Consider the following 26,781-nt stretch of genomic DNA (forward strand, 5'->3'; position numbering starts at 1 on the left):
CAACAGCATGCAAAGTTACTTGCTTTGCCCCTCATCTGGCCATGGGGGAGTGATCATTTCATCAGAACAAAGCATGGGGAAGGCCAAAAACCACAATTTCTCCATCCTAGTCCCTGCTGAGTGCTCCACCTAGCACACTCAGAATCCTACCTCTTCTTGTCACCTCTAGGATGACCTCTAGCCCAGAGGTGCTCCAAATGTGCTCCCTGACTGGTCCCCAGGCATGTGGATCTTTGTCCCATCCAGAAATACCTCTGTAATGTGTGCCCCCATTGGAGGGCAGGATCCCAGCCATGGGGGCAGGCCTGCAGTGGTTACCATGCTGGGGAACAGCTGGATGGTCAGCTGGGTGTACAGTCACAAGGTGAGCAACTAGCCCTTAGGGCTCTTAGCACCCAGGAGTCTACCTCATCCCTAGGCTCTGGGTCCCAGAACAGGAGTCTGCCTCTGCGGCCAGCCAGGCTCCAAGGAAGTGGCTGAGGTGGTGCATCTGCTCTGTGCCTTGCATCCCTCGTCTCTCCTCTGGGACAAGTGGGAGGGGTGGGGAACAGAGGGGGTGGCCTGGAGCAGGGCCTCAGAAGTCTGCCCAGGCCTTTTCCCATCAGGAAATACATCCTGTTAGTGTCTGGCTGTGGTAGCAGACCTGCTATTTGTTGCAGTTGGCTACGCCCTCCAGCTCACCAAAACAGCCTCAAAAACAACCATTTCCTCTCTGCTGAGAGACTGAGAAACTCCAGCTCAAGTGCACACACATACTTCCTTGCTGTGTGTGCTCTGCTTTCCAGGACCTGCCATAGGCGGTGGAGCACCTGGACCGGGCCCAGGCAGCTAGGGGCAGCTGCTGAACCTGCACTGCTCCCACACCTGCCAGAGTGTGCCCTGGGCCCAGCTCCCTCAGCGCCTGAACTACTTTGTTTTCTGCTGCACAGGAGAGCACACTCCTTTGGCCTCTGCTTCCAGGAAGACAGCACTCACGATTCTGGATTTGCGCTGGTGCCCCCGTACCCTCCCCAGGATGGGCCTTGCAGCAACCGGCTTCAGCACAGGCTCTGCCTTGCTCCAGGTGCAGGAAGGAGGATAAAGCAGTGCTGTAAGGCAGGCTCACCTGGACAGGTCCTATGGGCCTCTCCTGACATCGACCCCTCCAAGCATCTCCTCTGCCTGGCTGGAGCCTCCTGTGCCACCACCAAGAATGAGTGGCGATGTTCTCTAGGCTTCCCTAGCAGCGTCTCAGCTCTCCCTTGGTGCATAGCAGCTGACAGGGACTTGGGGTTTCTCGGATAAGTGGCAACACCGGCAGTCAGCAATGACTGTCCAGAGACTCGTCGCTGTGGCTGTGCTGGTGGCCCTGGTCTCACTCATCCTCAACAACGCAGCGGCCTTCACCCCTAACTGGGTATACCAGATGCTGGAGGATGGGCGCAAACGCAGCGTGGGGCTCTGGAGGTCCTGCTGGCTGCCAGACTGGGGCCGGGCAGGGCCTGGCCCTGGGGCCAAAGCCGGCCAGGTGGACATACAGGACTGTGAGGCCCTGGGCTGGGGCTCTGAGTTGGCTGGCTTCCAGGAGTCCCGGGGCACTGTCAAACGTAAGTCTGCTATTTTTCTGTTGCCTTAGTGTGGCCAGGCCCAAGGGAACAGGGAGATATGAGACGCCTATTTCGTTAATTAGTGTGGGGGCTGGTGAGGGCAATGGTCTCCCAGGGAATCTGGTCTGATGCTCACCCTCTCCCTAGTAAGTTGAGGGTCACAAGACTCTCCTGTCCAATATAGACTCTGCCTCTGGCTGCTTTGCACAGGGAATTCATCTTATGCAGTTGGGGGCTGTTCTCTTCCACTGTGCATAGTTAAAGGACAGGTACCTTAATCAAAATAAGGGAAGATATACTGCCTTGGTTGAAAATAAATATTTTTTGGCTGAGTACAGTGGCTCATGTCTGTAATCCTAGCATTCTGGGAGGCCAAGGCAGGAGGATGGCTTGTGGTCAGAAGTTCAAGACCAGCCTGAACAAGAGTAAGACCCTGTCTCTACTAAAAATAGAAAAATTAGCCAGGTGCCGTGGGGGGTACCTGTAGTCCCATCTATCAGGAAGCTCAGACAGGAGGATAACTTGAGCTCAGGAGTTTTAGGTTGCTGTGAGCTGTGATCACCCATTGCACTCTACCCGGAGTGATAAAGTGAGATTTTTATCTCAAAAAACAAAAAAGAAAATACTTTTCAATAAACAAGCTTGAATATACATGGTTGAACTCTTGACCTCATTCTCATGCTGTCGGGTCTTTACCCTGAGAGCAACACAGAGGGAGGCTCCAGGGTTGACTGCAAATGGGGTTCTTGCCATGAGGTCTGCTCTCAGAGCATAGCACTGCCCCGCTCCCCAGCCACGCTTGCTGAAGTGCTCTCTATAAAGCTGTGGCCAGGCTCTGCCCTAGAACCTCAGCATTTTAATGTCAGACCTCTCTTCTCCTCTGAGACAACACTGCTCTTAAAAATGTGGGGCCATAGGCCATGCCTCAGAGAGTTCCTGAGTCCTTGGTCAAGGAACTCGGAGAGGGGCTCCAAACCCATTTCACAGACAAGTAAACTGAGGCTTTCAGAGACCACTTAGCTCAGTTAAGGTCCCACCTGGAGCCCTAGCCCTCTTCTTAAAGATAAAAGCCTGTGAATAATTTCAAAATTTCTACGAGGTCTCAGAACTCAGGTGTTTTATGGGAAACCAGGCAAATACAGCTGAACTTGGGCTTCTGTGAGACTTGGCTGCAGAGCACTCCTTCTGGACTCTGTGACTGCTCTGTACCCAAAGTGCAGGAGGTACAGCCGGGAATCTCACGTGCTCTGGGACCAGCACTGGCCTCCCCACTGCATAAAGCACCCACTGCAGTGGGAGGGAGTTCCCCGCTGGCTTCCAGCCCAATGCCCACATGTGTGCTGGGAACCCTGGGGGGGGGGGGATTCATCCCCTGGAGCACTGTATGTGTCCAATCCACTGCCCCTGTGGTCTACCTAAGGAAGCCTGGTCGCCTCAGACCCCTCAGCTGCTCCCTGACAACCCCTCCTCTGCTGCCTTCCATGGTCTCCTCCTATGACAGATATGAGTCTGCAGGCAGTGCCCCTGGATGAATCCAAGCAGGATTTGTTCAAATAACGGAAATGTGCGTGGGAAGCTTCTCATGAATGAGGCTGACAAGACTGCATGGAGGGAAATGAATGGGCTAAATGGGTAATTTTGGTTGCTGACAACATTCCTAAGACGTTTTATGTGACTAAACATGAGGTGAACAAAGCTCAACTAGGTCGGTGCTCCCTGAGGGAAAACTGCAGACCCTGCCCACAGGCTCTGTCCTCAGGTGAGGAACCTGCTAGTGTCTCTCCTTGGGATGCAAGTTTTCCCTTCATCTCTCACTCCCACCTTCTCTCCTCAGCAAAGCTCATTCCCATAGCACCAACCACTCCAAATCGGCCCACGTGGCTTTCCCATAAGCAGCTGCAACCTCGTGCACCTGTGTCCCCCCTCAACCCTCAAGGGTTGTCACTGGCTAGCACCTTGAGTCAGGCCTAGCCTTGGGAGCTCTCCTGCAAAACTCCACCCCATGACCTGAGTGGGTCAGATCAGGTGTTGAGGAGGGCAGTGGCTGGAGTCTGGCTGCCCAGTCGGGGCAGCTTGGAGTTCTCCTCTCTCTGCACACCTAAGCTGTCCTTTGCTGTCCTTCTTGGAGAAACCACTTGACATACAGGATGGGCCTTGTCACCCTATGCCGTGAGGCTGCAAGTGTTGGATGGCTCACAATCCTGCCAGAGATCCAATCTGGGGCAGGAGCAAGGGCAGGACAAGATATGGCACCTGCCACATGCTCTGAGCACAAGTCTCCAGACATCATGCGGGTTGGTGAAGTCCCTCCCCATGGAGCACTTACAGTGGGAATCACTCGGTATCAGAGCACACAAGCACTGTGAAAGACCTGCTGAGGTGTCCTCAACATCATGAGCTCTGGGTGGGGCACCCTGAGCTGCTGGTCCTAGGGTTGTCTAGGCCCTCTGTGCCTTTCCCACACATGCTGGGTCATCCCTGAGAGGACCATGGGGGTTCTTCCCATCAGCTGGTTGTTATGCAGTCTGCAGTGACCATTTTGTTTTCCCTATGAGAAGTTCAGGGGAGAGGGATCCAAGGTCCACTTCCCTATCTAAGTCAGTGTTGGCCTCACTTTCTAGTCCCCATTATCTTTGTCTTGTTTTACACATTTATTTCATCTTTCCATATTTCATGAACTGTCAGGTACCCTAAGTCCTTCTTCTGAGCAAGGTGGCACCCAAAGAGATGAGCACATAATTGAATCTTGGGGCAGACCAAGTGGAGCCCAGCACTCAGGAGGCCCCCACCCATCTCTTGGGTGGCTGTGCACACACTGGTATCAGACATGCTTCCTGGGGAGGCACTGGACAGGGCATGTGAGCTTCTTTTCCCACTGCTTGGCCAAACATGCTGGACCACATTCTCACTGGCACCTTTAAAGGTCAGGGTGCAACTGTGTATGGCTACCCATGGCAGCACAGGTGCAGGCAAAATGCTTGGGAATGAACACCAGGCTCTAGCTCCAGGAAGAGCCCTCTGGGTGGTCAGCACTGCAGCCCTCAGAGAAAGGTAGCTCAGCTAGGAGCATTGCCTGTCCTGGCATGGTGTGTGTGTGGGGTCTTTGGGTGCTCCCTGTAGTACAGTAATCCACAGAAACCTGGGGACTCAGGCAGAGGACCCCAACCCCACACAGTGGCTTGTGGGGTGGACCACCACACAGAGCCTCAGCTGTGGAGTGTGGCACAGGCTGTGAGCTCGCAGCTGCCAGGAAGGGTGGCTGGGAGAACAGGGCTGGGCGGAAGGATGGGCCTGCAGTTGGGTCTGAGCCATTCCTGGCTCCTGGGAGTCTCAGTCATCCAGCTCCACTGTGCCACACAGTGGGGCCACACTCTACAGCCTGCCCCACTGCCCACCAGTCATTCAGGCCTTTCCCACCTTCAAGGCAGAGCGTGGAACCTCTGCTGTCTCTTACTGTTAATATTCCACAGTATTTTAATACCCTCCAATTTTATGATCTTTTAGAGCATCAGAGCCTTCCAGATGGTCATATAAATGGTAAAAATAATTACAAAGTGTAAAGATGACAGGGCATTATGCAGAACACCAATCTCCACAGGACAGTCACAAAGTTTTCCAAATGGCTAACACCTGGACAGGACACTTTCAAAACATGCAGGACTGAATGTGGTCTCCTGTGTGCTATGTCTAGTCATGTCAGGTCTGGCTGTGAGAACCGCGTGCATCCCAGCTCCCGCCCTCCTCCCTGCATAGGCCTTGGTGCTCTCAGTCTTGAGGGAGGTGAGGATGCTGAGATCCTGGTGGTCTCATGCTCTGGGTCCCAGCAAGGTGCAGGAGGGCAGGCAGTATGCTCTCTCTGCTGCACTTTCTAGCATCCCAGCAGCCTGGGGGCTTCTGTGCTGGTGGTGCAGCGCCAGGGACCTGAAGCGAGCTCCCTCAAACCCCAAATGACAGGCAGGGATGCCGTGGAGGGAGGCAGCTTGAAATACAATGGGCAGGACAGGCTGATCCTTGGTGGCGGGAAATGATACAACATCTTCGAAAGACTCTGTGACGCCATGAGCCTAAATATAGATGACTAATGCTAAAGAGCATTACTCAGCCTGAGATAGGCAGGACAGGCTGATCTTTGGTGGCGGGAAATGATACAACATCTTCAAAAGACTCTTTGACGCCATGAGCCTAAATATAGATGCCTAATGCCAAGGAGACACCACTCAGCCTGAGATGGGTGGGTCCACGCAGGGCTCCTTTATGGAGACAGTGCTAACACAGTACAGGACACTCTGCTCTTGTGGTGGTGGCTTATCCCAGCTGCTCCCATGGCCTGAGAAAGACCTGAAGGAACAGGGCTTCTTCATGGTGGATAGTGAGAAGTTTTAAGTAAACCTCATCCACATTCCACGCTCCTGCTGGCCTGGTGAAGGAGTTTCCCCTCCTCAGTCTCTCCACAATGCCACTGCTGAGCCTGTGTGGCAGCAACCCTCAGACACAAGCCAGCTCTCCAGGGCAGAGCCAGGTAGTGCATAAAGGCCTCTGACCAGCAAGAGAATTCTCCTGAGGCCCGTGGACTCTCAGGGAGAGGCAGCTTCGGCCACTCTGAATAGTGGCAGGTCACCAGCTTGGGCCATCAGAAGGGTAGAGAAGGGGCATGGGAGGTTTGCCTTTTGTCTGTGGGTGAGGGTGCCTGGGAGGGTGCAGTTTCAGGGACTCGGTGGATTCAGAGGAACAGACACAGCAGGAGTTGGAGGACTTCAATAAGTTGGACAGGTGCCACAGCCCCAGGGCAGAGCTGCCTGTTGTGTGCCAGCACCGTGGCAGAACATACACCAAGGCATTCTGTCAGGGAGGGTGGGGAGACATTCCCTGTGATGACAGCTGTGTGGGACAGGTGTCGGGGCAGAGAGCAGAGCCCAGCATAAGGTGAGCAGAGGCAGGTGCCAAGCCCAAGGAACCAGGCTGGTGAGGCATGCATGTGCCTACTCATGATCTGTGAAACCATCCAGTGAAGTCAAATTCCATTTCAATAAACATTTAAGTCCAACCAAATATAATTGCTGATAGCGGCAACAAACTATACTTCTAGCCATTTAAAAACTCATGAAGGTAAAGCAGCATGCACATTCCCAAGCATCTTAGGCCAGTGCACCTACCACCTGGTGTGTAGGCACTGCTGACTGCACCTGCTGACTCTGTCTTCTCATGACACTCTCTGTGAACAGGCGGCCAGGTGCCCAGAGGTCTCTGGGGACAAGGCCTCCCTTGCTGACTCAGCTCAGTCACACAAACAGGCCACTTCTCCAGCACAGGAGATGCCAGGTCAGCCTCCATGCTATTCTTATTCCCATCTCTGCTACCGTGTAGGACAATTCAGCGGCACCCCTGAGGCATTACACCTTCAGGGCTCCTGGAAGATTCTATTGCTTCTTGCTCACTTCCCACATATGTGATTAAAGCATTTTCAGTGACCCAATCTTGAACAGCAACGGTCTATTTCTCAAACACCTGTGTCAATTTTCCTGAAAAGTACCTAGAGATGTCGAGGCAGGCTATTTAAAAAGTGTTCCTATTTGCAATGACTTAACTTTGTGAACCAGAACTTCCTAAATATTGTTCAATTAAAACGGGTACAGAAATAGCAGCTGGAGAATGTACGAGGCGATTATCCCATGCCCCTCATCTGGCTCTGACACTGTGTTCGGCAGCGGACTTACTGTCTGTTGGGGAGCGCACTGGAGCCCATCACACACGCACACTTGTCAAGTATTGTCTCACCATTGCTTGGTTTTATTTGGGAGAGGATAAAACTTCTCTGCTTCAGAGACACAACCAGCCTTGTCCCTGCAGGTAATACCCCCTCCCTGTGGCTCACCCACAGAAGACTCTATCTTCCCCAAACTTGCGACCGTGTCCTCTGCCTTCCTGCCTCCAACGCCCAGGGTGTGGGTGGTGAGCAGAGAAGGCAGGCTCAGGCCACCAGTGAGGGGAAGTGGCCACCAGCTCTGGCCACAGGCAGGGCAACTCAGACCCAGGGTTGGTTCCTGCTCTGCCCCTGGCAGGATGGAAGGACCTGGACAAGCCCTTATCCCAGAGATGGGAAAGTTGATGGCACTGGGTGGCACTGACATGTAGCTGGCCCGCAGAAGACTCTCCTGTTAGCTCGACGCCTTTGTCAGTAGAAGCTGCAAAATAACAGTAATCAGGATACCAGCATGGTGACCCAAGTGTGGACTTGCCTTTTCCCTGCCAACCCTCAAAGGAGCACTATGTCAAACCAAGAGGAATGACTGTTTCAAGCCAAGGCTGGAGCCAGGAGGCGTCTCTAGTGGTCAAGGAAATACAGGGGCTCTCAGGCAGGCAAGGGGAGGCCACCACGCTTCAAAAGGCTCTGCAGTAGCCTTTTCAAAGGCGTTAAAGACACTAAGAAAGTGGTCACAGGACCAGCCTGGCTTGGGAGCCCACCAGTGCTAACCACCTATCTTCTCCCCCCACCCACAGTGCAGTTCGACATGATGAGAGCCTGCAACCTGGTTGCCACAGCAGCGCTTGCTGCAGGCCAGCTCACCTTCATACTGGGGCTCACAGGCCTCCCCCTGCTGTCACCTGATGCCCAATGTTGGGAGGAGGCCATGGCTGCTGCATTCCAGCTAGCAAGTAAGTACCCTTAGCCCTCATCAGGACTGGCAGGCTCACTGTGACCTTTAGATGTCATGGGGGAGGCATGTCATGCCATGGGTGCTAGGGCCTTTGGTGGTCTGAGGGGAAGCTGCAGGTTGTATCTCTGTGTGTGGTCACAGGGTTACTGAGAGTCCCTTGGGGCATCCTCCTTCCCCACCTGCTGCTGTGGATAAAACAAAACAGAAACCTACTTGGCTCCATCTGGCTTTGTGTCTCTGAGCCATCTTCTCCCATTCTAAATCCTGAGCCACATACCAGAGCTGGGGCTTTCTCTTCTAAATGGTGGACCCTTCTGCAGGCCACATGGAACGGCCTGGGTCACTCACTTCCCTTGATGCTGGGCCAGCCAGGGAAGGGCAGAGTCAGCCCTGGGCGGAGTGGGAGAGCACAAAGCCTCTCCACTCCCAATGACTCTGCCACCTCCCAGCTAAGATGCTGAGAGCAGGAATGGGGAGGCCACTCTGTTACAAACAGCTTCCAGGGACCTTCTGGGGCCAACAGAGGCCTACTGTAAAAGCATTATAAGACCAAGTATAGAGAACAAGAAGTCGCAGAAGGCCCAGTGGCCAGTAAGGCATGCGACACCCCTCCCTGACTCTGACATGGATGCTTCCCTGAGCTCCACAGGAGTGTGGGGGCCAGAGGGCCTGGAGCAAGGTCAGGGGGCCAGATGCATGGTGCTGGGCCCACAACACCTGGGCCCACCTGTTACTCTGGGGCTGACATGGCCTAGTGCATGAGAACACCTTGCTGTCTTTAAACAGTGAGAGAAACAGAATGGTCATTAATAATCCATGAATGTTCTGGGGGAATTCTAGACAAATGGTGGAATCCACAGCAGCTGTCCAGCCAGGGCCTCTATTGACCAGAGGTTTTCCTCCTACCGCTACCCTGTCTTGCTGGCTCAGACTTTGAAGGCTCATGGACGAGGGCCAAGATCAGGATTCCTGCTGCTCACTGGGAACACATCAGCTCAGTGTCTACGAAGGGACTCCCATCAGCACAGGGCCCGTGTGGCCAGGTTTTAGCAGACCCACTTTCCTTTCCTTCTTGGTACAGAACCATAGCATCTCCTAGCATTGGACAGGAGAACCAGCAGGGAGTCTGAAGTAAATCGTTTGAGGAAATAATGAATCCTGGGCTCTTATCTTTCTTGAGAAATACAATTTCTAGAATGAGGCCAACAGGCCCTGGCAGGTACTTGTGTGATGAAAGGCACCCCAGGGGAATCAGGACACTGGGCTGTCCTGGGCACTGTTGTGGTAGTGTTGTCCTGGGCCAGTCAGTTCCCCATGAGGCTTTGGTAGAAGAAAACTTGGCTTGGCTTCAGGACTGGAACTGTATCCTGGCTCTGTCCCCATCAGCATGAACTTGGGCACACCCTGAGCCAATTTGAGTCTCAGTTTACACAAGTGCGAAACGGGTGCTCTCTACTCCCCACTGATGGTGAGTACTAATGAAATGGCTCAGTTCTGTCCTCTCCCTCCTCCGTAACTGTGGTGAAAACATGAGAGTCCAGGGGACAGGGCTCATTCAGGAAGCCGCCCATGTTGCCCTCTGCTGACCTCAGGGCCATAAAACAGAGACAGTTCTCAGTCATCCAGAGACCACTAGTCTCTATCACGTGTGACTATCTGAAATTCTATCCTTTAAAAAAGGAAATGGAAGATTTGGAAAATGTGATTAGGAAACACTGGGCTAAAAAATGAAGGTATATTAGTGGCAAAAAAGAAACAAAAGAAATTGGTTTTGATTCTTAAAATAACTCCTTTCAGCAGGATAATCAAATTGATCACTGTATTTCTTAATAAATCTTGAGAGTCTTATTTGGAATTATTAGGAGAATTGCTGGTAGGTTTGGCATGTTGAAAATGATAGCTTATTTTCTCTGCAAACTCTTATTTCAGGACAAGGTAGTGGTGTTTTCAAATAACATCTGTTTAACAATCAAAATGGAGAAAAGCACCCCGATTAACGAAAATCATATTGTCCTGCAGCAGTCTCAGGGATGCTGCTGAAGGTCTCCTGAGGGCCATGTCCTGGATGGGGGAACTGTGCTCCCCTCTCCTGAGTATTTCCAGGCCAGTACAACCTCTGACAAGGTTGGACCAGGCTCTGTTCAAAAACCACCACAGGTGGCGGCCAGGGGGAAAGGCCAAAAGTACCGGGTGGTGACCCTTGGCATTTCAGGCAGCTACTCTCTCCCCCTCAGTGTCCAACCATCACCCCTAAAAGGTCTGTTTTGCCCAAAAAGGAAATGCATTTGGCCCTGTTTAGACTGGCTTCATTGACAAACAGGACGGAGAGCAGCTATGTGCCTTTCTTCTATCATGCTGCTAATTTTAGAGTTGAGTTTTTTTCCTGTGCTTGGGGAGAGACTGGAGGGCGCCAGGATGTCCTGTCACAGGACGAGGAAACGCCTGCTATTACCTGTTATGCAAGCAGACCTCAGTCCTAGCACCCGGCCAGCCGAGGTGGGGCGAGCAAGGGGTAGGATGCTCGTAAAAAGAGGAGGGGAAAATACACGGTATCGCTGGGGAGGCAGGAGGATGCCGCATACCTAGAAGGGGACTCCGTTATCCAAAACAGGGAGGGTCATGGTCTGTGCTTTCCCTTGTTTGTTCCATCAGCCTCTCTGGGCACCAGGACTAGGCTCAGCACCGCACCTGAGTTGTGAAGGGACCACACTGCCCCTCAGGGCTGTGGCCTCCTCTTCCTGCCCTGAGCCCAAGAGAAGGCACTTGAGTCATGCAAGGCCTGCCATACGGGTATGTCCCCTCTCACTCTCCTCAGCTGTGTGGCTGCAGAGCTCATCTGCTCACACCACAGGCCTTTTTCTCTCTTATTACTCTGCCTTCCTTCCTTCCCAATGCCTCTTCTCTTTTCTCTACTGCACTCTGGCCCTCGGATGTTCTATAGTCTTGCTGATTTGGGTCGACAGGCACAGAAAGAGCAGGAGTGTTGACTGGGATCAGGGCAGGTGACCTATGAAAGGTAAGAAGGTCATTCCAGCTTCTGATTACTGCAGCCACCCCCTGGCTCTGGCACCAGATACTGGAGCACTTCTGGGAGCAGGGCAGAAAGCTGAGGGGCTCCTTAGCTCGATGTGGTTCATGAGAATGTTGCAAGCTCTCAAATGTGTCCCAAATGCAGGCTGCTGGGTTTACCCTGGTCAGCCATGAGTCCCTTCACCTTGGTGCCATCTGTGTGGTGGGGAGAGTGATCACCTGGACCACAGATGTGCTGTCTTCTAACTGCTGGGTAACACCCACGCTGAGAAATGCTCAGTTCCAAAGTATGGCAAATGTGCTCATTGGTGCAAGCCATGGACTCTCCACAGGCCTGTGAGCACTGAGGCACAGGGAGAACCCCACGAGGCACTTCTGCTGTCCACCCTGGGTGGGCAACTGTCCTTCTTGGTGAGGACTCTGCCAGGCTCTGAATGTTCCTACTGTAGTACACTCCTGCCTGCTCCTCTGGTTCTCACACAGCTACCCTGTGCCTTGCTTTCTCTGCCCAGGACTAATTAATCAAGGTTGGCCTACATTATTAGATGGGACAATATAGTGGCCAGCCATACAAGACTCTGTACTTAGGTCAAGTAGCATCTTCAAAGGGCAACTCATTTGCCATGACTGAAGCCACCAGGGCAACCATGCTGCCTAGCAGAATCCAGAGAGAACCATGGCCATGCCCCAGGGTCAATCTGGTGAGGTCACAGCCACCCCCTCAGTCATCGCCCACATGTACTCTCCTGCATCTGTGTGAGGACCTGTGGCTACAACACCTCTGGCTTAGCAGTGTCCCCCTCTGTCTAGAGCTGTGGCTTGGCAGATGAGAGTGATCCTGATGACAAAGGCTCTGCTTCCTGCCTGTTTCCACCTTTAAAACAATCTTTTGTCTCCATTACCATTATAATTTGAAAAATGACGGCATATAACAAAAATAATCCCAATTACTACCTCAAGGACACAGGATGATACCAACCTGTCTCCATGATAACCAGTGATACTCTGAGAAAAGGATGACTTGCAGAAGTCAATTGTTTTATGTTTTTTTTTTTTTTTAACAGCCTTCCAAGTGGCACTTAGGTTTTCCTTGGGAACATTCTCCAACAATTTAAAATCTACTATGGAAGCAAACAGATAGGCTCAAGCCCTCGTGCCACACACAGTTCTATTTCCCCTGAAACAGAATTTGCACTTGTTCATTTTCTGACTGCTCACACCTCAATTTCCATAGGTTGGCACTTCAGAGTTCAGTGTCATCTGCAAACTGCAATGTTTCACTGCACATACTTCCATAGCTGACGGACATAAATGTTCACCAAGATCACTTCCAACACTGCACTCAGGAAACTCTTCACCTCCTGGCTCAGCTAGCTCCCTCCCCACAATACAGGCCCCTCAAGTTCAAGTAGGATGACTCTGAGAGTGTCATCCTCTCAGGATGACATGAAGCATGCAGGGCCTGCTATAGAGGCATGTCCCCTCTCACTCTCCTCAGACAGTGCTATGGGCCCTGGGCAAAGGTGCCTAGGAGCCATACCCAGCTTCATGTCTGCTGGCTTTCTTCCTCCACTTCTGCAACTCTCAAGATTTGTTCTAATGTGCAACCAGGGGATTATAGGCGTTGCCTTGCTCCTTCCCTGTAGTCTGTTACCGAGGAACAAATAAATTGCTTTCAAAGAAAAAAAAAAGATTTGTTCTTATGCTGGCAAAACTTATACACACATTAAGGGCCCACAGTCCATCCCCTAAAGATGCTGATTTATCAGTACTTACTGAACTGGCATCTCATGAGCTGGAGAAGAATTCTGCTGTTTCCTTAGATGCAGGGATCTTCTCCAAGAAATACAAAAGAAGGCAGTACTTTGCTTGGTCTGGATCATTCACTTCTCTGTCTTTTGTCTTCGGTCTCTGCCCAACTACATCTGCCTTTCTCTTCCTTTCACCTTTCCCCACTGCTAAGAATGCTGTGCAGCTTTGCACTCCCAGGAATCCTACACGTGTCTCTCACCTTTCCCTTCCCAGTTACCTCCCTCTAGAGAGAATCATTTGGATCACCTTCTTCTTTCTGCTCACAACTGGAAACTGCCAACTGCAATGGGGCCTGAGATGCTGTGAGTCTGTCTCCCCCAAAAAGCTCCTCTGTAGGGCCCTGGGCCCATGGCCTAGGTACCGCTTGGTAGTCCTGCAGCTCTGTGAAGAGCGCCAGGGGTCAGCCCAGGGTCCCTCCACTTATGCCACCTGTGTGTATATTTGACAGTCTCTCCAAAAGGAAGGCCTTGTGACAGAAGCTGAAGCTCTGGGAAGCAGGCAGGAAGGAAAGGAGAGGGAAAAGGGCCGTGGGGCTGGCTAAGCTGTAACTCACACCGCTGGTGGCTGGCTTACAGGAAGAGGCTGTTTGCTTTGGCAATATAACTTCATGAAGATGGAATCGATTCCATGTGCACAGTTTAGTATGTTTGTTAAAACTCTTCCCTTAGATTTGCTTCTAGAAAACTGATTGGGCAGCGCCTGTGGCTCAAAGAGTAGGGCGCTGGTCCCATATGCTGGAGGTGGCGGGTTCAAACCCAGCCCCGGCCAAAAGAAAAAAAAAAAAAAAGAAAACTGATTAAGTTTTGGGAGAAAAATCTTTAAGGGAAAGAACAATGGGAAGAAAGGGATCTTCACATCAAGACAGTGACAGAAATGCTTGCAGCCAGCCCATCTCCCAGCAGTCTATGGGTGTGAAAGGTTGCTTTACCCACAGCACAGCGCCATTACCCAGTGAGTGTGTGCAGCCACGTGTGCCTCTGTAGTCCCATATTTTCATTTGCTTTTTACTGCTGACACACAGATCACACAGAGGATTCCCTCAGGCCACGTGTCTGCTTAGTGCACGTACATAAACTTTTCTCTGTCAGTCAGTGCAGTGTGGGAGCTGGATAATTGTGAACTACAAGAGCCAACGACAATCTCTAGCAGCTATGCCCCCAGAGCCTGTGTCTCTGGCCAGCCCCATCCTCATACTTCTGGTGTGCTCAGATCCACGCAGGTGCCTCCTGAGATTCCTAGCCTGGGCCCAGTGTTCTGGTGGGCCCTTTGTAATCTCATTGGTGTATGAGAGGACTGTTTTACATTTATAAACTCTTTTTTTGTCTTCTAAGTTGTACCAAAGTAAAATGAAGTTAACACTGGTCTTTACACAAAATAAGTAATGTAAATATAAAATTTTAGCTAACCTTTTTCACACAAGGTACAGCTATAGACTTTTCTACTACTCTAGGAATAATAAGGGCCAAGAAAAGTACAGCCTCTGAATTGTGCCACCAGTTAGAGAAGGGAGAGACCCAGAACTCCACTCAAAACTAGCCCAGTGCCACTTGTTGCTAAATTTTCAGTAAACAGTTTTCAAGACTAACAATGAGAGGCAGGGACCTGACTTGTTCATTTTACCTTGTAAACACCTATCAGACTTGCTATTTACACTGATCCACAGTTCTCATCACTTTTCCAAGTCGTACTCGGAGGCTGTAGCTGGCTATGCCTAGGTTGTTTGTGCACATGTGAATTTATACATCTTTAATCCATTTCTAAACTCAGTGTTCTTTCATCTTATATTTTAAAAAACAGTGTTCTCAGCCTGGCATGGTGGCTCACATCTATAATCCCAGCATACTGGGAGGCCGAGGTGGGGGGGATGGTTTGAGCTCAGGAGTTTGAGACCATCCTGAACAAGAGTGAGACCCATCTCTACTAAAAACAGAAAAGCTAGCTGGGCATCTTGGTAGGCACCTGCAGTTCCAGCTACTTGGGAGGCAGAGGCAGGAGGATCACTTGAGCCTAAGAGTTTGAGGTTGCTGTGAGCTACGATTCCATAGCACTCTACCTAGGGTGATGGAGTGAGACTCTGTCTCAAAAAAAAAAAAAAAGTGTTCTCAGAAGCAGATACAGCTCTGAACCCTGAGTATGTGTGCGTGATAAGCAATACAGCTAACCATAGGAGGTAAAGTAATAAATAGGCTAAAATAGCCTACTCTATTTTCAAAAGCATATGATGCTGATCCTAAGAAAATCATTAACCACAATAGAGAACCCAGAAATAAATCTACACATTTGTACTGAACTTTTCTTCTACAAAGGTGCCAAGAACATACAGTATGGAAAGGACACTCTCTTCAATAAATAGTGCTGGGAAAACTGGACATCCAGTTTCATCTGACCCTTATCTCTCTCCATATAAAAAAATCGAATAAAAATGGATGAAAGACTTTTTTTTTTTTGAAACAGTCTTATTATGTCACTCTCAGTAGAGTGCTGTGGCATAATAGCTCACAGCAACCTCAAACTCTTGGGCTTAAGTGATTCTCTTGCCCAGTCCAAGTAGCTGGGACTACAGGCACCCACCACAACACCCGGCTATTTTTTTTTTTTTTTGTAGTTGTTTGGCAGGTTGGGGCCGGGTGCATGTGGCTGTCGCTCTAACCCACTGAGCTACAGGTGCCAAGCCTGGATGAGAGACTTAAATCTAATACTTGAAAATATGACACTACTAAAAGAAAACATTGGGGAAGTGCTTTAGGACATCAGCTGGGCTAAGGACTTCTTGAGAAATACCCCAAATCACAGGCAACCAAAACAAAACTGGACAAATGGGATCACATTAAGCTAAAAAGCTTCTGTACAGCAAAAGAAACAATCATCAAAGTGGAGAGACAACCCACAGAATGGGAGAAAATATTCCCCTCTGACAAGGGATTAATAACTAGAATATGTAAGGAGCTCTAAAAACTCAAAAGGAAAAAAACCAAATAATCCAATGAAAAATACACAAAAGATCTGAATAGACATTTCTCAAAGGAAGATATACGAATGGTCAAATACACGAAAACACACTCAACATCATTAGTTATCAGTGAAATGCAAATCAAAATGTCAATGAGAAAGTGAAAATAACTTTTTTCAAAAAGACAGGCAATAATGAATGCTGGCAAGGATATTAGTACTCCACTATGGAGAACAGTAGGGAGGTTCCTCAAAAACCTAAAAATAGAACTACCCTATGACCCAGCAATCCCACTGCTGAGCATATATCTAAAGGAGGGAAATTCAGCACACGTAAAAGATACCTGCACTCCCATGTGTACCTCAGCACTAGTCACAATAGCCACGATTTGGAAACAACCTAAGTGAATATCAACAAATAAATGGGTAAAGAAATTGTGGTACTTATATTCAATGGAGTATCATACAGCCACAAAAAGAATGAACTCCTGCCATTTGCAACAACGTGGGTGGAACTGAAGAACATTATGTTACGTAAAATAAGCCAAGCACAGAAAGACAAATCTCAGATGTTCTCACTCACATGTGAGAACTAAATATTTAAAAAATTGATCTCATGGAGACACAGAATTATGGTTGCCAGAGGCTGGAAGGGTAGTAGGGTGGGGGGATAAAGCACGGTGGCTCATGGATACAAAAATATAGTTAGATAGAATGAATAATATTTGACAGCACAACAGCGATTATATCCTGCAAGAAGTTAGAGCATACTTTAAAATAACTAAAAGAAGGCAACACCTGTGGTTCAAAGGGGTAGGGCGCCAGCCCCACATGCCAGGGGTGGCAGGTTCAAACCTAGCCCCGGGCAAAAACAAAAACAAAACAAAAACCTAAAAGAATTGAAATGATAAATGGCAAATAGCCAGGCGTTGTGGCAGGCGCCTGTAGTCCCAGCTACTCGGGAGGCTGAGGCAAGAGAATCGCCTAAGCCCAAGGATTTGGAGGTTGCAGTGAGCTGTGTGACGCCACGGCACTCTACCGAGGGCGATAAGGTGAGACTCTGTCTCTACAAAAAAAAAAAAAAAAGAAATGATAAATGGCTGAGGTGATGGATACCTCAATTACCCTAACTTAATACACATTATATGCCTACAACAAAACATCACATCTACCCTATATTTATACAACAATTTTTTGGTGGTGGTGGTGGGGTTATTTAGCTTTGTTGCCCAGGTCAGAGGGCAGTGTCATCATTATAATTCACAACCACCTCAGACCCCTGGGTTCAAGTGATCCTCCTACCTGAACCTCCTGAGTAGCTTGGATTACAGGTACACACCAGGATGCACAGCTAATTTTCTCTATTTTTGGTAGAGATGGGGTCTCCCTCTTGCTCAGGTTGGTCTCGAACTTCTGACCTTAAGTGATCCTCCCACCTCAGTCTCCCGGAGTCCTAGGATTACAGGCATGAGCCACCACATCCAGCCCCCTATAAATATATGCAACTATTATGAACTCATGATAATTAAAAATAAAATTTAAAAACGAAAAAATAATTAACAGTCATTTTCTACAAGCACTTAAGAAAATAAGTAACAACAGAACAGCAACACATAAGGCAGCCCTGTGTGGCTGCCATGCCAGCAGGCAGAGGGACAGCACATTTTCCCACTGCTGGGGAGGGTACCCAGCAGAGCCCTGCCTTGGGGCTAGGAGGCTGCGCTGCTGCGTTTACTACATGCTCTGTGAATTTGTTCCATGATTTAGTATTTTCACTTCTCATTTATAGTTTGGAGTGCCTTCTCTGTGTGCTGGAAACTCTAACTCCCGTAGGCACAGTGACAAATTCCATCTTTATCCCTTGGAGAGGAAAGCCAGTTCCCCAAGGACAAGTCAACAGCACCTTAGCCATCTGTGGATTTGTGCTAAAGCCTCATAAGGCCCTGGCACGGAATACACTGAACACATGCACATGCAACTAACACAAACAGGTCCTTGAGAATCAGTATATCTTTCTACCAATTGCGTGAGATGCTGCGTGAGTGTACTGGCACCAGCTCCCATGAAGCATTGCGGCAAGGCTGGCCAGCAGGTCCCCATGCCTGTGATGGGTTTGGTCACTGAAAAGCTTGGGTTGGTGTCCCCTTGCCTCCTCTCTTGCAGATCTGTACTGCATCCAATCTATTTTACATCTACATTGATGTGCTTGGAATTACTCAAAAAGTAATTGCAGAGAGCCTTCCTGGGAGCAATGGGTTATGCTTCGGCCACTGGGAGCCTGCCCTCCAGAGAGGGCAGGATGAGGCTAACTGGATAAATAGCAGTGATGACAGGTGGAGCAAGCCAGGTGCTATGAAGCAGGCAGGCATGCTCTGGGCCGGGCCCTGAGGAGTCAGGGATAGGAAGGAGCTCCTTCTCTCTAGACCAGTTAAGCCAAGGGCTGGCAGTGTGAGGGAAAGCCACGAGTAGGTGGAGCTGGCAGTTCAGAGGAGTGGAAAGGGGCCAGGATAGCCACAGTGTGACAGAAATGGGGAAGGCTTAAGTGTCGGGCACCAGGCAAGGCCACCAAGCCAAGGTACAGAGTCACAACGAGAAGCCTTGGGGAGGTTTGCAGCATGGTGGAGACATGCTGTGTTTTATAAAGATCCTGGTGCAGCTGTGGGAGAAGTGTGTCAAGGCCAAGCAGCACAGCCACAGAAATGTGCCCCACTGTCATGTCTGCCTTCCAGAAGTGTGTTACCTGAAGAATCTAAAATTAGTTCTTTTTTTTTTTTATTGTTGGGGATTCATTGAGGGTACAATAAGCCAGGTTACACTGATTGCAATTGTTAGGCAAAGTCCCTCTTGCTTCTTCTTTTTTTTTTTTTTTTCGAGACAGAGTCTCTGGGTAGAATGCTGTGGTATCACCGCTCACAGCAACCTCCAACCCTGGGCTTAAGCGATTCTCTTGCCTCAGCCTCCCAAGTAGCTGGGACCACTGGCACCTGCCACAACTCCTGGCTAGTTTTTGGTTGTAGTTGTCATTGTTGTTTGGCAGGCCTGGGCTGGATTCAAATTGGCCAGCTCTGGTATATATGGCTGGAGCCTTAGCTGCTTGAGCTATAGGCGTTGAGCCTAAAATTAGTTCTTTAAATATGTTTTATTGTAAAATATATACACAATGGAACCAATAAAATGATGCCACAGTAAGATGAATGCCGAGAAGCCTCTCTCCTCCCCAGTGGTGACTGCTCTCCTGTGCGGGACTAGTCATGCCCATATTTTCCATAGTTTTATTCCTGCTCTGAATTTTCCTAAAAAGCATCCTGTGAAGCTGAGTCAATTTCAATTGTGTATAGAAGAACTGTTCCATATGTGTCCCTTACAACATCCCGACTTCCTCCTGGGCCACCACATCTCTAAGACACCCTCGTAACACAGGGCTCCCACCATCTGCCCATAGCGCCTCCTCCCCACGGGATGACTGTCCACTGCTGGGCTGTGAAAAGCTTGTCTGTCTACTACAGACGTGCATTGTGAAGGTGGCTGATTTGAGGCCGTGATTGTGTAGGAGATTCATTCAGTTACTCTGCTGGGTATGGGACTGTGGGTCCCACGTTAACTCTACACCGTTTTCCGGGTGATTGTGGTCAGTAGAGCCCCTTGTTGGTGAAGGCAGCTCCCCCTGCTTTGTACTCCTGCCAGAGCTTGTCTCCTCCCTTTCTAATTTTGCCAGCCCCATGGACAAGCGCTTATTAGTCCATTCCAAAAGGTTTGGGGTCAGCTCTTCAGTCAAGTTCTCACAATTCCCAAATCTCTGTGAAAACATCTTGCAATGAAACTACTTCCAGGTCCTCTCTATGCACGATAGAAACTGATTCCCACCTCAGATGGCAGAGGTGTGAGGGGGTTAGCCCTGCTCAGTGTTTTCCCTGGAGGCCAAGGGAGGTGTCCAATTCCTTTACACTGTCCATTTTGATGGAAGATGTTGTGGAATTGGAGCTGAGGCCACATGATGAGTGTCTACATTCTTCCTCACGGTGAATCCATGATAAAAGCCAGCCACTGCTGGCTGGGTAAATTCCTCTGACCACACTGGTCTCTGGTCTTGCCCACCTGCGCCTCAGCTCCCCATCCAAAGCTCCCACTGCATCCACTGCCAGCAACCCTTTCTTTCTCATCCCAGACGCACACTGGCACCCCACATTGCCCACTGATGCACCCACTCTGCCTGCCATGCCACCTCTGCCAAATCTTGAAACAAGCAGGACAAATTCCCTTGACTGGCAAAAAGTACCCAAAATCATCATTAAAAATGAGAGCAAATACTTAAAGTATTTTCATTTTCATTACACAAAATATAGGCTCTAATTCCTTTACCCCCACTGATGCAAAAATTCACACCATAAAACTGTAAGCAGAAATACACTCCTCCCTGGTAGAGAAATGTCCAAAGTGTCCTTTGGTTAGTGTGCATTATCAACAGAATGTTATTCTTCATAGAATGGAAATATCTGGGAGCTTTACACGTATAAAAACTCCACAAGTATTATAAACAATTAACATAGTATTAGTCATTGGCATTGTTTAGGACAAAATGGTGGCTGATAAACGTTTAATTCACGCTTTCTGAAGGGCACAGTAAGGATAAGATGATAATGCTTGGATGTTGAGAGAAATCAACCCTGTTAGGCATCTCTCACTTTTTGTGTCTATCTTTCTGTGTCTGTCTCTGTGTATCTTTTTGTCTCTGTGTGTCATTGTCTCCCTGTATCTGTCTCTCTTTGTAGGTCTGTCTCTCTCTATCTCTGTGTCTCTGCTCTAAGTGTCTCCATCTCTGTGTCTTTCTATGTTCCTATCTCTGTTTATCCCTCTTGGTGCTGCCTTGTCCTCTGTGGCCACACAGGGACATGTGTGCTTTGGCTTCCTGAGACAGGCAGGGGAGGCCACTGGGAGTGAGAAGACCAGCATGAACAGATGGACAGGTGTCAACATACAGGCTAGGTGGAGGTGACAGTAGGAGGCTGAGCATGGTCAGAGCCTGGGAGAGAGGCAGTGAGTACGAGAGGGGCTGGAGAGTTTGATCTGGTCTGGTCCAGGTCATAGAGAGTCTCTGGCACTTTGTATACAAGAAACAGACTTGTGCAGGTCAGCCTGATAGATAGGTAGGGGCACTGGTGGAGAGGGGTAGGGGGCTGGGGCCTGGGCAGCTCTCCTCACTCTAAATGGCCGTGGCTCCAGCTTGGCCCTAAGGCTTCCTGAACGACCTTTGGGTGTGTCCTTCAGATGGAGGGGGAAGAAAAGGAGCAGGCTGCTGGGACAGCTCTCTAGGCAACGGGACAGTGGCAGCCTCTCTTCCATCCTGGGAGACTGGACCTCCAGCTGGATTAAGATCTGCAACTCTATTAGTACTGATGTCGCTAACAAACAGCAGGGACCTGCTACCCTAGGTGACAGATTTGAGGCATAAAATCTTTTTCTTCATTCTTTATTTTTTTTTTTTGGCCGGGGCTGGGTTTGAACCTGCCACTTCCGGCATATAGGGCTGGTGCCCTACTCCGTTGAGCTACAGGCACTGCCCGAGGCATAAAATCTTGATTCTCCTACAGTAAGAACTAATAAAATCAAGTGTTTGGAGCCCTTTAAAGACAAAGCTATAAAATGGCTGGGTGTGGTGGCTGGTACCTGTGATCTCAGCACTCTAGGAGGCCGAGGCCAGAGGGTTACTTCAGGCCAGGAGCTCAAGACCAGCCTGAGCAAAGCAAGACCACCATTGTTACTAAAAATAGAGAAAATTAGCCAGATGTGGTCACAGGTGCCTATAGTTCTAGCTACTCAGGAGGATGAAGCAGAATTTCTTGGGCCCAAGAGTTGGAGGTTGTAGTGAGCTAGGCTTGATGCCATAGCACTCTAGCCTCCGTGAGAGGGAGATTCTCAAAACAAAACTAAACAAAACAATCGCAAGAATGGAAAAATAAATATCCAATGTACTCCATACTAATATGAAATCAATATATAAACAATTACAGGCTCACAAGAACTATAAAACACTAATATAGTCCGGTTCAGGGGTAGAGGGAAGCGAGATGGGAGAAGGGGGGGCATCTGGCAGGAGGGAGGACATGAGGCAGGATCTCACCAATGGGCACATTGTGAGGGTATATAACACTCCCCCATTCTACAAATGGAACTTTACCCGGGAAGTGAGAACAATGTAACCTAAAAATTGTATCCTCCTATTAATTTGAAAAAAAAAAAAAAAAACTTAAAAAGAAAAAGGAAAAATAGGCTTTTTAAAATTTTAGCCAAGAATAATAAAGATTAAACACCAAACAAAACAAACAAACAAAAAAAGCCCAAACAATAACAAAAATGCCACAATGAGAAGTGAGCCTGGTACTAACTACTAAGCAAAAGTGAACAAGCCCTTGTTGACCAAGGTGAGCTCATGACTCACCTGTCCTATTCTGGTTTCAGACTTGGAAGGAGAAGAGGAGAGCAGGGAAGGAGACAGAGCAGGAGAGGAGGAATGTGGACATTCTAGAGCTAGATGCATACACTTGGAAGTGAAGAGAGAAGCCAAACACACCAGAGTCGGACAGAGCCCCTGACCTCATTTTCTACCCTCTTCCCTATGCCTGCAGACTCAGGCCATCTTGATGTTTAAAAAAATCTCTATCTTCTCTGAAAGAAAAAGCTAAGAACATGAAAACTCTTATGAATACAAATTTGGACTAAGTTAAATATGAATCTGGGTCATTTCTAGATAAGATATAGAAAATATGTATTTTCTTTTACTCTGAATGAATTAAGCATTTACAAAAGTCAGAGATATATTTAACACAAAATTTTTTTTTTTTTTTTTTTTTTTTTGAGACAAGAGTCTGACTCTGTTGCCCAGGGTAGAGTGTCATGGAGTCATCATTGCTTATAGCAACCTCAGACTCCTAGGTTCAAGTAATCCTTCTGCCCTAGCCTCCTGAGTAGCTGGGACTACAGGCACCTGCCAAAATGCTCAGCTAAAGATTTAACACAAAATTAATGCTGGGTTTTCCTGGGGTCAAGAAGAGTTGTGAGTTGCTGTTGCAAGTGTCAGTGCTGACCTGAAGCAAAGATGGCATGATCACAAGAACAACACACCCTAACCAAACTGCTTCCTTCTGGAGCCACCCAGAATGATTCCACATCTTAATTTTCTGTTTTTAGAGACAGACTAGAGTGCAGTCATCACAGATCACTGCAGTCTCCAACTTCCAGGCTTAAGTGATCCTCCCACCTCGGCCTCCAAAGTGCTATTACTTATAGGCATGGGCCACCATGTCCAACCTCCATGTCAGAATTAAGCAGACACCTACCACCCTCCATAGCCACCAGATCCAAAAGTCCTAAGAGCTCACAGAAGGTTCAATAAAAGGCTGCTCAACATTAAATAACTGCACCATCAAACAGGCTTGGCCCTTATTCTGGAGGAGACAAAGGGTTAGAGAAAAGAATGGAACTTGCCTTTGGTGTGGGCTCTAAATCAAGTTTCTGAAGTCCTTCCCTGACTCTAAATATTTCCCTTTCATTTGCAGGTTTTGTCCTGGTCATTGGGCTGGTGACTTTCTACAGAATCGGCCCATATACTAACCTGTCCTGGTCTTGCTACCTGAACATTGGTGCCTGCCTTCTGGCCACCCTGGCAGCAGCCATGCTCATCTGGAACATTCTTCACAGGAGAGAGGACTGCATGGCACCCAGGGTGATTGTCATCAGCCGCTCCCTGACAGCACGGTTCCGCCGGGGGCTGGACAATGACTATGTGGAGTCACCGTGCTGAGCTGCCCTCCTCGAGGCTCTCTGTGAAGATCCATTATCACAGAAGGTCCTAGAAACTGAGGGATTCTGCCAAGTCACTGTCATTGTGCAGAGGCACATGCTAAGCCCATATGTGTACACATATGTATGATACACATGTACCTTTACTGTTACATATAAGTATATATATGTGTGTGTGTATAATATGTCTACACCTGATGTGGTCAGCACACGTGGCTTCATGTGTATGCTCAAGGGTGGAGACCAGACTCTGAGACTTGGAGTGAGTGTGTGGCTGCCAGGCTTTCCTCTGTGGTTGGGATTAATTTATTCTGCATCTGCTGGGAGGGGCCATATTTTACTTGGGTAAAGCAGAACACCCAGGAAGATTTTCTTGAAATAGCCATGATATAACTTGAGTAAGAATCATAACCGGAGAGTAATGGTTTTATGATGATAGCATGTTCATAGTGTACGTCTTACTCCCAACTATTTTTCTTTACCTAAGTTAAAATAAATGCAAACCTCTTAACTCTGAAACTTGTGTTTTGTCCATCTACATTGCCACATGAGTGAAGAGAATTTGATCAATTTTTTGGTAATGTTTTCAGGCTGATGTTAAGGGTTGAAATAAACTTTTTTTTTTTGGTTGAAATAACCTTTTTAAAGTCTTAGTGGAGCATCTGCCCCTGCTCACGTCTTCATTCAATTGGATCTCAGAGTCCTTGTCCCTACAGACTCTGAAAACAATCCCTACAGACTCTGAAAACAATGGCCATGTGATGGCAGGTCAATAGCTAGTACAATAAGAAGGAAGAAATCTACATACTTTAAATGAAATTCAAACAGATTGGTTTATTTACTTTTTTCCATCCAAAATCTTCACCCTATCTTTAGCTAAATGCTTGGCAAGCTACAAAATGCCTCCACGACCCACATTCATTACAAATAACAGCAATTCCAAATCTCCTAAATCTATAAGAGATCTATAAGCTATAATTCTGCAGGCTATGCAGAAAACATCTAAGAGCTACAACTCAGGGGTCAGAACCTGCATAGCCAGAATCCAGCTGCGTGCGTGCGTGCGTGCGTGTGTGTGTGTGTGTGTGTGTGTGTGTGTAACTGGTGCAGTGCTATCCCAGGCACTTTCTCTGACTGAGAGCTGCATGGCTGCCCAGAGGCAGCAGGATGGGGAAACTGACAGCGGGGTCAGAGGGTACCATGAGCTAGGGCCTAGCTATCTGGCTGCCTCTCCTTGAATAAATGCCTAGCTTTGTTGCTTTTGACCTTCCAGCAAATGTAAGGTGATAGATTTGGATTTTGAAGCCCACGTGGCCCCAGGAATTTGTCTTCACCTGACAGTAACTGAAATGTACTTATAGACTGACCACTTACATGTGCAGAAAGACACAGATTACTCATCAACAGGCAACAAAATCCCTGCCAGAGGCACCGAACCCCTTAGGGTTGATGGAAATTATCACTGTTTCGGGTCTGGTTTCAAGAAATGGATACCATGAACTTATCCTTCAGCCTTTGACCCACTAACATCAAACTTTCACACCTGGCACAGCCAGCAAAGAGCACTAGAAAACTGGATTTGCAGATGTAGTTCAGCACACCAATGCCAACAGTTGGCTTTTAGCTTCCCCCACTTGACTTTTTTCCTATGAGATTTTTATTTCTAATCATATGCTAAAAATAATTGTTTTTTAAAAGAATAATGGACTATTTGAGACACTGTACAATTTTTCTCATATTACATACATGACTATGTAACTACACTAAAATTTTAACACTGGCCATTTGTCAGTTACAGTCTATAATCACATTTATATTAAGTAAAAAATAATCAGCTGAGCACAGTGGCTCATGCCTGTAATCCCAGCACTCTGGGAGACTGAGGCTCACAGGTTCAAGACCAGCCTGAGCCACAGTGAGACCCCTGCCTCTAAAAATAGCCAGATGTTGTGGCAGGTGCCTATAGTTCCAAGTACTCAGGAGGTTCAGGCAACAGAATGGCCTGAGCCGGAGAGTTTGAGGTTGCTATGAGCTATGATGCCATGGAACTCTACCGAGGGCAATACAGTGAAACTCGTCTCAAAAAAAAAAAAAAAAAAAAAAAAATCAGAAATAATCAGAGATAGACTAGGCTGTGCCACACAGTCGCTCCAGCACATTCAAGCCAAGAAGTCCTCTCATCTGCATGGCCAGTGAGAAAGGCTCTTCCCGTGGAGATGAAGGAGCTTTGGCCACACTGTCTCAGTAGGACAGGGGGCTGGGGCTGTACTGTCTCTTGTGTGACAGGAATCAAAGAGGGAGGGAGGGCTCAATGCAGGCAGCTTAACTGTATATCCTCTTTTCCCACTTTTGTTTCATTCTTCAATAATTTCTTTGTCTTTTGGAAATTAAAATCTGTGAAATGCTCTTGTGGAATTTATGAATTCTTTTCAAACATAGAAGAAGGTGATGCTTACAGATAGTATTTGATCGATAACTTATTTAAGAGCAATTTTAATTGTGTTTTACCTTACTGTTTTTGTGTTTAGTTACCAAAACCTTTTCTGTTTAGGAGCAGTTATTCCCAGAGGGATGAGCATTACAAATATTTAGCAACTGAAGAACTTTTGATTAGGAAACATCCAGAACACTTTAAAATAAACCAAAACAATCTAATAACTGCCTGAGAAGCTCCCAACACCACAAAGGCCAAAAGCCAGCTCACCTGGCTCACATACCCAGCTTTGCTTCCCCAAAAGCCCTTGCCATGTAGCACAGTGCACCAACCATACCCTAGTCTCTGCAAGCTTGACGGCATTTCACTGAATGGAAAGATCATGAAATATACCATGACATAGTAAGAAAAGAGTTTATAGTTTTAAAAAATATTATTTAGAAGGAAGTTATAAAAAGGAAAGACTCTAAGAGGTATTCTATCATCTTTTGACATCTCAGTAAATGGAATCATCCTC

General features: G+C 48.2%; 2 protein-coding genes across 4 annotated transcripts in view; one reads left to right on the forward strand and one right to left on the reverse strand.

Moving 5' to 3' along the window:
- IFT140 (intraflagellar transport 140) overlaps positions 1-26,781 on the reverse strand; it is a 99,687-nt gene that overhangs the window by 24,053 nt on the left and 48,853 nt on the right. The window lies entirely within an intron of this gene.
- Positions 654-26,222, forward strand: TMEM204 (transmembrane protein 204). The gene is made up of 3 exons (XM_053557874.1): positions 654-1,586; positions 8,085-8,240; positions 23,587-26,222. Exons 1-3 carry the CDS (start codon positions 1,307-1,309, stop codon positions 23,829-23,831), a joined length of 681 nt encoding a protein of 226 aa, XP_053413849.1. The 5' UTR covers positions 654-1,306; the 3' UTR covers positions 23,832-26,222.

The sequence above is a fragment of the Nycticebus coucang genome, chromosome 12, assembly GCF_027406575.1.
Source record: "Nycticebus coucang isolate mNycCou1 chromosome 12, mNycCou1.pri, whole genome shotgun sequence".
Taxonomy (NCBI): Eukaryota; Metazoa; Chordata; class Mammalia; order Primates; family Lorisidae; genus Nycticebus; species Nycticebus coucang.